The sequence below is a fragment of the Staurois parvus genome, unplaced genomic scaffold, assembly GCF_062004578.1.
Source record: "Staurois parvus isolate SC_StPar_1 unplaced genomic scaffold, SC_StPar_1.0 ptg000186l, whole genome shotgun sequence".
Taxonomy (NCBI): domain Eukaryota; kingdom Metazoa; phylum Chordata; class Amphibia; order Anura; family Ranidae; genus Staurois; species Staurois parvus.
The window spans coordinates 5,792,651-5,802,599 of NW_028317982.1; the positions used below are offsets into that span (position 1 = coordinate 5,792,651).

At 40.0% G+C, this 9,949-nt stretch overlaps 1 protein-coding gene across 1 annotated transcript; it reads right to left on the reverse strand.

The window, feature by feature from the left end:
• Positions 1-257: 257 nt before the first annotated feature.
• On the reverse strand, positions 258-9,737 carry NKX3-2 (NK3 homeobox 2). Its single transcript, XM_089677417.1, has 2 exons — positions 7,971-9,737; positions 258-1,415 (listed from the first exon to the last, which is right to left on the reverse strand). Exons 1-2 carry the CDS (start codon positions 8,347-8,349, stop codon positions 940-942), a joined length of 855 nt encoding a protein of 284 aa, XP_089533543.1. The 5' UTR covers positions 8,350-9,737; the 3' UTR covers positions 258-939.
• Positions 9,738-9,949: the final 212 nt, after the last annotated feature.

Consider the following 9,949-nt stretch of genomic DNA (forward strand, 5'->3'; position numbering starts at 1 on the left):
AAAATTATTATTATTATAAATTATATAATAATAATGGAACATCCTATTACCCGAAAAAAGTATTTAAAGCTAATAAGCTAATAGACTGCACAGTATTGGTAGGAAGATTATGCTTTAAAGTTATTATACTAATAATCACATTATTATTATTATGATGATGATTTTTATTAATATGATTATTATCATCATCATTAATATTATTAGTATTGTTATTATTTTTAAAAGTAGTTTTCAGCACACAAAGATTACAACTCTAAAACATTTAAAAACCAATCCGTTTATTATAGAATAAATCACAAGGCTGTCTTGTCTTTCCAACTGTAGTTTATAAATTAGAGGGAAACGTACATCATCTTAAAAAAAAAAAAGATCCATTGACAACAAGAACATTATGGAGCCCTCTGCTGCAGGCTACCTCTACAGGATCATCTCCATAAAGCAGGCCAGGCAGTCTGGCTATCCTTAGGAAGACTCTGTCCTACCATCAATCTTCACATTGGCTATGAAAAAATACATATTTATAGTAGGAAAGTGCTAGGGGCAGTGTCAGATCCTCATGGGGTAGGACGTTCTGATGAAAGAAGGGGCTCTGATAGTAGGGAAGGAACATCAGACTTGGAAAGGCAGGAAGATTTTGGAATGTCAGAACCCCCCTTCCCAGATCCTACCAGTTACCCCCACAGAGTCATTTAGGGACTGGCAGTCCTTGATTCAGTATTCATTTCCCAGCTAGCACCTTTTGTTGGTTTCCAACCAAGTCCAGTCTATAAAAATATATGTTGTTATAATATGTAAAACGTATACATAGTTCAAACAGCATGGATACCATGGAGGAAGCCTGCCTGGTTTGATCTGGTGATGGAGTCAGCAGGCTGATTAGGGGATAGCCCCAGCTCCCCTGATTTCGGACAGTGATGAGTATAATAAATAGCGTCTGCTTTAAGGAGTCCCTCCAGTACAGGCTGCAGCGGCTGCAGCGGCGGCTGCGGCAGCCGATAGCGTCCAGCCAGGCAAGGCACAATAGTAGGGGTAATAGTATGGGGGCTGTAGGGGGACTAGGGACGGCCGCAGCACCTCCCCAGGCTGGTACTGTCTCTGATCGTCCCTCACCAGGACCTTAACTGCCACTTTCTTGGCGGCCGGGGCCGTGGCCATCATGTCTGCAGCCATTTGCCGTCGTTTGGTCTTGTAGCGCCGGTTCTGGAACCAGATCTTCACCTGGGTCTCCGTCAGCTTCAGGGAGGCGGCCAAGTCGGCCCGTTCTGGTCCCGACAGGTAGCGCTGGTGGTTAAAGCGTCTCTCCAACTCAAAGACCTGAGCGTGCGAGAAGGCGGCCCGGGAGCGCTTCTTCCTCTGCTTGGGGGCCTCCAGGAGGAGCGGATCACACTTGGGGTCCTCATCGGGGGGGCTGGGATCTGCGGAGACATCGGCCTGTTAGTACCACCGGCTACAATCATCCAGGATAACAGGGTTCATTACATTCAGTGGACTAATTACATTCATACTGGATCATCCAGGCAATGATCAAGAAGCTTCATCAAGTGGGCAATCAATGCATACATCAACAAAGAAATATATGACCAATCAACAAATCATAAATACAATAAATGGATCACCCAAGTCATCAATCCACCAGAAATAATAATAATATAATAATAATAATAATAATAATAATAATAATGTGTGTATATATATATATATATATATTTATTTATTTTTTTTATTCAAATAAACTATATTGCCTCCTAATGTGCCTGATTTATTATTCACATACATTCCACCAAGCTGATTGTGTATTGAATCCTGTAAATTTACTATGAACAGGGTCTTGCTTTATGTCCCACCATTTATCTCTTATGATTTCTACACATAAAATAGCTGATTTACTAAAGGAAACATTTGATTCTGAAGCGTCCAATCAGGTACAGGGGAATTAAATAGAAAATAAAAAAGGATACCACAAAGCAGTATTAAAGCAATCCTTACATACTAAAGTGAATGTCCACTAGTAATTAAAATTAATAAAATGAAGCTGTGTTCACTTCAAAAAATCCTGTTTTGTTTCCTTCTTTCTTTCTTTTTTTTTGTACAGGATAAACCTTGCACATGGTGTCCGTTTATGGACCAGCGGTAATAGATCGCTGCTCAGTTCTCCGGCATTCTCGGAGAACACAGTTCTCCTGTGAATGCAGTTTATGAAGCAGCTCTCCGAACGAAGGGAGAACGGTCTCCAAACGCTGGAGAACGGTCTACAAACTCTGGAAAACGGCTCATTTTACTATAATCTGGAGAGATTACAGTAAAAGATCAGTTTACTAAACAGAGGTAAATTATCTCTGCTTAGCTTGCGGTCCCTCTGATTCTCCAGCTCTGGGCTGGAGAGTCTGGAGGGAGAACACAGATCTCCAGTGAAGGGCTGACATGATCTCCAGAGTGTCATAAACTGTGAATGACCAGAGAATAGCTGAGATCCGTTGAATCGCAGCTAATCTCTGTGTCATAAACGGACATATTGGGTGTTCATAGTGAGCACAGCTTTATTCAGTAACCTAATTGAACATTATCTAATCAACTCCAGCTTATAATCGGTGTAATTGAAAATATCCAAGTGTTATGGCCTATTATGCTCTGCATTATTTTATATGTGTATCAGCAAGCAAGGAAGCTATATTAAGAATTATTAGTTTTACATGTAATAACTATTAATAATTCGGAATGATAGAATTATTAATATTAGATGAATGGAAATATGGATGACAGATACCAGCTGGCTAGATCAAGAAAGAAAAAGAAAGAAAGAAAGAAAGAAAGAAAGAAAAAGAAAGAAAGAAAGAAAGAAAGAAAGAAAGAAAGAAAGAAAGAAAGAAAGAAAGAAAGAAAAAGAAAGGAAATAAAAGTACTATACGTCCAAAGGAGATAGGACACCATGCTCGCAGATGTAGATAAGTAGCTCTATTTCAACAGGTCCACGTTCATTTAGCACCTTTTTAGTATCTACACTCTTTATGAAGCTTACCAGTACTCCATATTAGGCTGTCCATGCATTATGCAAATGTATTGTACATCTTTCCTTTAGATTTACCAAAACTATATAATATGAGGTCAGACCTAAACACTTTCAGTTTGTATGCTGTGGGGCAGGCCCTTGCACTACATAGTTGAAGGTAAATCTAAAGGAAATTGAACAAGAATAATCTATAATGTATGGCCAGCTTAAGTAATATTAATTAATATTAGATGGATGGATAAAGATGGGCGGTAACACCTAGCTGGAAAAATATATGTACCTATATTTTAAGAAAGAAAGAGACAGAGAGACAGAGAGAGAGAGAGGGGGGGAGAGAGAGAGAAAGAAAGAAAGAAAAAAGGAAAGAAAGAAAGAAAGAAAGAAAGAAAGAGAAAGAAAAGAAAGAGAGAGAGGGAGAAAAGAAAAAGAAAGAGAGAAAGAAAGAAAGAAAGAAAGAAAGAAAGAAAGAAAGAAAGAAAGAAAGAAAGAAAGAAAGAAAAGAAAGAAAGAAAGAAAGAAAGAAAGAAAGAAAGAAAGAAAGAAAGAAAGAAAGAAAGAAAGAAGGAATTATACAAGGAGATAGAAGAACCCCTTGCTTACTGCTGTAATAGAGTATGTTAACATGTCCAAGTTCAGGTAGCACCCTGTTTTAGCATCCACACTCTTTATGAAATCCACCAGTAGTACATTCAAAGGGAACAATTCCTAAATACATGAGAGGTAGCATACCATATTCATACAAGTAGGTAGTAAGTCGATATTTTATCTCCTGAAATATGCACAAGCCTCCAATGCACTGTGTTGTCCAGGGCTGGTGAGGGGCTGACAGGCAGATGCCCCCATCCTACAGAGAGACATTCCGCTCCTATACTATGCTGATCATGTACAAGAGGGCCTTCTAGGCTAGGAGGTCAGAAGTTAATTTTGGTTACAGAACTTAATACCTCAGCAAGGGGAGAGGCCAGGAGGTCACCAGCACTGTGCATCTGACACTGACTGGCAGCCATAGGGCACAGAGACCTCCATACACCATGATGTACCCACTGCACAACAGCAGAGACACAGCAGAGCAGCTGCACACATGTCGTTTATTAAAGATTGTACATTTAAGGAAATTAAAATTCACCGAGAGTAGCAAATAAATTGAAACTGTGCTGCATTAATCGCATACTAGATAAGAATCCTATTTTTTTTTAAATTTTCCTAGCACGACTGGGTATTCAAAGCGAGCAAAACTTTGCCTAATTACTGTCATTGACTATGCAAAGTCCCTGCTCTTAGTAAATCACCATCCCATGTGCTAGGTTGTGTGCTGCCCATAGGGTGCTCATCAGCCCGCGAAGTTCTACGCCAGTGATAGTGAAGAATAAATGATAGGATCAGCACAACCTATAGTCATCCTCTAACAACCAGATACATTGTCCAAAAATAATCTCACAGACTTCACAATACTTCCCTGAAATAAATGCAGAAACGCACATTTATCTATTATACCTCTTTTTTACATATCTATATTATAAATACAGCGCATTTACCGCAGTTGCCGCATGTATAAATATGTAACATATAAAAATATATACTAGTTAATAGTTGTATTCAATTTTTATATGTATGTATATTGCTGAAAATCGTTCGATTTCAATGACAGTCAGCAGCTACATGAAGACAATGTATTTTTTTAATTTATTCATTGTATCATTTCGGAATAATTATAAAAGATTCCCGATCCCACTGTGAATATATTTATTTTATTGAGTATATTTGTCAATGTTTTCACTCAGGATTCACACATTTTCCCTATAATATTTTGATTATTATTTTTTTATTTTTAGATTTTTTTATTTATTTATTTTTTAATTTAGATCTCGCAGTGCGAAGGAAATATATAGTCACATCTATGTATATTATGAAGGCCTTTCTAGTTATATCAGGTTCGTTTTTTATTATAATTAGATATAACTTATTTATAATTTTGTATATATCTGTGCTGAGAAAATGTCAATAATTTTCTGAATAAAATATTTCTATATAATGCATAGAATATGTATGCAGATTCTAATATGTAGATCTATACATGTAGATTATACTTTTTATAGACATTCCATCTGGCAGATATAAAAAAATTATTCCCAGCTGCGATACTTATAATATCGATGTAAAATACACTTTTTATTACACTTTTAGTTCTGTACTGTTGTAACACACGACAAAACCTCAAAAGCCAAGCAAAACACTAATATGTTCAACATTTGTAACCTACTACCAAATCGTCCACAGAATAAGAATACGACCATTGTATACACAGGTACTGTTGCTCCAGATGTGGGGAATAAGCTGAAGCTCTGGTTTTGTTTGGGTGTACATCACACCATACAGACACAATAAGAATTTCCTGACACCTCCCTGAAAGCTGGAGCCACGCCCACACGATGACAGGACAGTCATAGGGGAGAGAGAGTGACACATCCCTTGTAATGAAAACACCACACACTCATCTTCATAATTACACTCATCAAATCCTCATTTTAGTAAATGAAGCAAATGGAAAAGTCAAGCATCAACAATAATCCACTAAACCACGCAAAAGTGAAACAAAAACAAAGGTAAAAAATGATTACTATAAAACAAGTACAACAACTATTATTACTGCAACTATTACACTGAACGTTACTTGGAATACTAGCAGGCTTATCATTGGCATTTTAATTACCATGCAAAGTAAAAGTATTTGTCATGGTACTGGTATATATAAATTGGAAAAATAGATATTTCCAATTAAAATAAAATGTTATATATATATATATATATATATATATATATATATATATATATATATATATATATATATATATATATATATATATATATATATATATAAAACACAGTATATGTGTATGTTCAATATTGCTATAAAAATAATATAATAATAGGACATTACAGAGAATGGTAGTGGTGTTTAATTATCATTAATAATAACTAGGAATAGTCCCATTCTCCCAAACTTGTTCTATAATGTTTTATTATTACAGAACAATAACTCACTACATCACAGACAATAGCAATAGTAATAAATTCTTCATGAATTTTCGACACGATGTAAGCTTTCAATTCTTTTGGAAGGACTTGTGTAGCATTTAAATAAACATTGTACTATTGTACTATTACTCTCATGATAAGTGGATTTGCCCCACTTCGATTAAAAAACTGGCTTGTATAAAGAAAAAAAGACACACACACAAAAAAAATTATATATATATATATATATATATATATAAAGAACGAGAGAAATACACACACACATTATATATATATATATATATATATATATATATATATATATATATGTGTGTGTGTGTGTGTCTTTATACAAGCCATTTATATATTTTTATGGCTATATAAAGAACGAGAGAAATATACACACACATTATATATATATAATATATATATGTATATATAATGTGTGTGCATATTTCTCTCGTTCTTTATATATCTATAAACATATATAAATGGCTTGTATAAAGACACACACGCACAAATATATGTAAATATATACACACACACAATGTGTGTGTGTACATTTCTTTCGTTCTTCTACCCATATATATATCTATCTACATAAATATATATATGTATATATATATATGGTCTTTTTGTGCCTTTTTTATACACAACCATGTTGTTCAATATGTTTGTATTGAGCTCCTTACATTTTATATACTTTTGTATATAATATAGAATAGCTACTTATATTGTATATATTTATATTTTTACCCCTGTATACTAATTTACTGTAATATATAATAGTCATTCTACTGGTGTAGAGTTATTAAATAAGTTTTGAGTGTATTTATATTTTTCCCCTTCATGACATTTCACTGCAATATATAATATTTATTGTATTGCTTTATAGCTAATATTACGTTTTCTATGAGTTTATCATTTTTGCCCCTGCATGCCACTTCAGGGTAATATATAGCAATCATTAGGCTCCGTATACTAAGCTGACACACCACGATAAGTACCCAAAGAAGTGACAGTTATTTTCAGTTACGTCAATAAAATTCGGCAATTACAATCTGGTGGCTAAAAATAGAGAGACTTGGGCTGGTTTTTGATTTGCAGTTGAGCCCTCTGCATTAGTGCACGGTTATTATATGACTTTGGTTTATCTTTCAGCCCCAGTATGCCATTCTCTGTATTAAATATAAAAGGCAGAAAATGTATATTGAATGCGATTGTTCCATTGTGTATGTGATATGATGTCATAATTACTGTATGCCTGTACTGCTGAGAGGCCTTGTATAGCTGTTTGCCTGCACTGTAAGGAAGTGGGGGGGGGGGGGGGGTACAGATTGCATAACTCTTGTATAGGAGGTTATGTGAAATGTATACAAAGAAGTTATCTGTAGTGATACATACATATAAGACAGTCCAGTAAACCTACAGTTGACATTTTGTGTTTGGATGGGGAGGGGATATTGAGATGTATTAATATTTGCGTTGTGGGGAGGGGGTTCCATATACAATGGATATAAATTGAGGTGCAGGGGTCAATATTGGTGACATGTCAGATGGCCCCCTCCCCCATGTATTCTTTAAACTGTCCTAGTATGACCCAAGCAGTCTTATATCAGCCCCCCAGACTTATATCAGCCCCCACCCGCTGTCATATCATCCCCCCATCCTCATATCAGCCCCCCAGACTTATATCAGACCCCACCTCCATATCAGCCCCCCAGTGTCATATCATCCCCCAGTCTCATATCAGCCCCCTTAGCCTTATATCATCACCCAGTCTCATATCAGCCGCCCCCATCCTCATATAAGACCCCCCCCAGCCTCATACAACCCCCCACGCCTTATATTGTCCCCCCAGTTTTATATCAGCCCCCCCATCCTCATATGAGCCCCCCCCCCCAGCCTATTATCCCCCCCCCCCTCCGCATTCCCCCCTCAGCCTTACCTGAGCCACTAGCTGCGATCTCACAGTCACTGCATCCCGGGGTCTCCTCTCCTTCCTCCTTCTTAGGTCTGGCCTCCAGGGGCCTCTGACTGTTCCTCACCCCTGATCCCTCCATCCTCAGGCTTCCCTCCAGCGGCCTCCCTGGGTCGCCCTCCTCGCTGAGTGCAGAGTCCGAGTCCCATCCAGCCTGCTCCTTCCCCGCCAGTCCTCCGGCCTCCACCTCCCCGAACAGCCTCCAGCAGCAGGCGGGGGTGGTGGGACTGCCGCTGGCGGGGATCAGGCGGCCCAGCCTGGGGTAGGACGCCCCGCGCTCCTCCTTCTTGTTCAGGATGGCCTGGATGGAGAAGGAGGTCAGGGTGCCGGAGCCCCTCACAGCCATCTGCAGGGGGGGGGGATGAGGAGGATGATGATGATGGGGGGCTCAGGCTGCTGGGAATCCCCTCCGAGGATCGGATCACTGCGGAGAAGCCAGATGACAGCCCGAGCAAGTCACTGGGGGGGTCATTCGCTCTAGTTATCCAGGTATGTCCAGGAATGGGCGCACAGGAACGCCGGTGGACGTCTGCTGTCAGCAACAAACAAAAGGGCGATCCCAGGATCTCATCTACAGGATGGCATCACCGCACTCCTCTATTGGGAGCGGACCCAGGAGGGAACAGCCTGCCCCCACACAGACAGGTCCTCCCTGCCCCAGACAGGCCAGACCAACCGGAGAGCCTCCGACCTTCTCCACCTCTGTAGATGACTTCTCTGCTGAGCACTGACAGGACAGATCTCCCACTGATCCCAAGATCTGCCCTACTCTGCCTCTGCGCTACACTGCCTCTACTCTCTGTGTCTCTGCACTCTGTATGTCTGCACTCTGTGCCTCTGCTCTCTGTGCCTCTACTCTGTGTCTCTGCACTCTGTATGTCTGCACTCTGTGCCTCTGCTCTCTGTGCCTCTACTCTCTGTGTCTCTGCACTCTGTATGTCTGCTCCTTGTGCCTCTACTGTCTGTGTCTCTGCACTCTGTATGTCTGCTCTCTGTGTCTCTGCACTCTGTATGTCTGCTCTCTGTGCCTCTGCTTTCTATGCCTCTGCTCTCTGTGTCTCTGCACTCTGTATGTATGCTCTCTGTGCCTCTGCTCTCTTTGTCTCTGCTTTCTCTGTGTCTCTACTCTCTGTGTGTCTGCTTTCTGTGTCTCTGCTCTCTGTGTCTCTACTCCCTGTGTCTGTGAGCTCTGTGCTTCCTATTTCTCTACAGGAGAATGTATGTGGTCAGAGCTGTCCTTCTCTGTACTATGATCGTTGTCCAGGCTGAGATCTGTGCTGTCCCTATGTGCTCTCTGTACAGGATGTGATCTGGGCAGTCCTTATCCGCCTGTAAATCTGTCCCTCTGTGTTCTCCTGTAAATGTGCCCCCTGTCCTCCCCTGCAGATCTGTCCTGTGCTCTCCTGTAGATCTGCTCTCTCCTGTAGATCTGTTCTCTCTTGTAGATCTGTGCTCTTCTGTAGATCTGTCTTCTTTTGTAGATCTGTGCTCCCCTGTAGATCTGTTCTCCCCTGTAGATCTGTGCTCTCCTGTAGGTCTGTGCTCTCCTGTAGATCTGCTCTCCCCTGTAGATCTGTGCTCCCCCGTAGATCTGTTCTTCCCTGTAGATCTGTGTTCTCCTGCAGATCTCTCTGCTGTGCTGTACAAGCTGTCCCTCTTATGCTCTCCTACACAGGCTGAACTCTCTGCAGAGGGATCCCAGGCATTGGATGATGTCTTTGCACTCACTCTCTTCTCTCTCATTGCTCACCTGTGAGTGACAGTTGCAGCCAGCGTTCTCCGATTGGCTGGTTTTTGGAATAGGGCGCCATCTCATTGGCTAGACAACTCCTGGGAATGCTGACCATACGCAGAGATATTAACCCCTAAATCCTCAGCATGAAAACACAGAGTGCCATTAATGTGCAAGCAAATAAATCAAATTAGTGTTATTATCCCATAGTAAG

Excerpts from the sequence above, each read along its gene's own strand:
- NKX3-2 (XM_089677417.1), bottom strand. The coding sequence starts at position 8,349 with ATGGCTGTGAGGGGCTCCGGCACCCTGACCTCCTTCTCCATCCAGGCC. Across the intron at positions 1,416-7,970 it reads GATCGCAGCTAGTGGCTCAG|ATCCCAGCCCCCCCGATGAG; the intron begins GTAAGGCTGAGG and ends ATGTCTCCGCAG.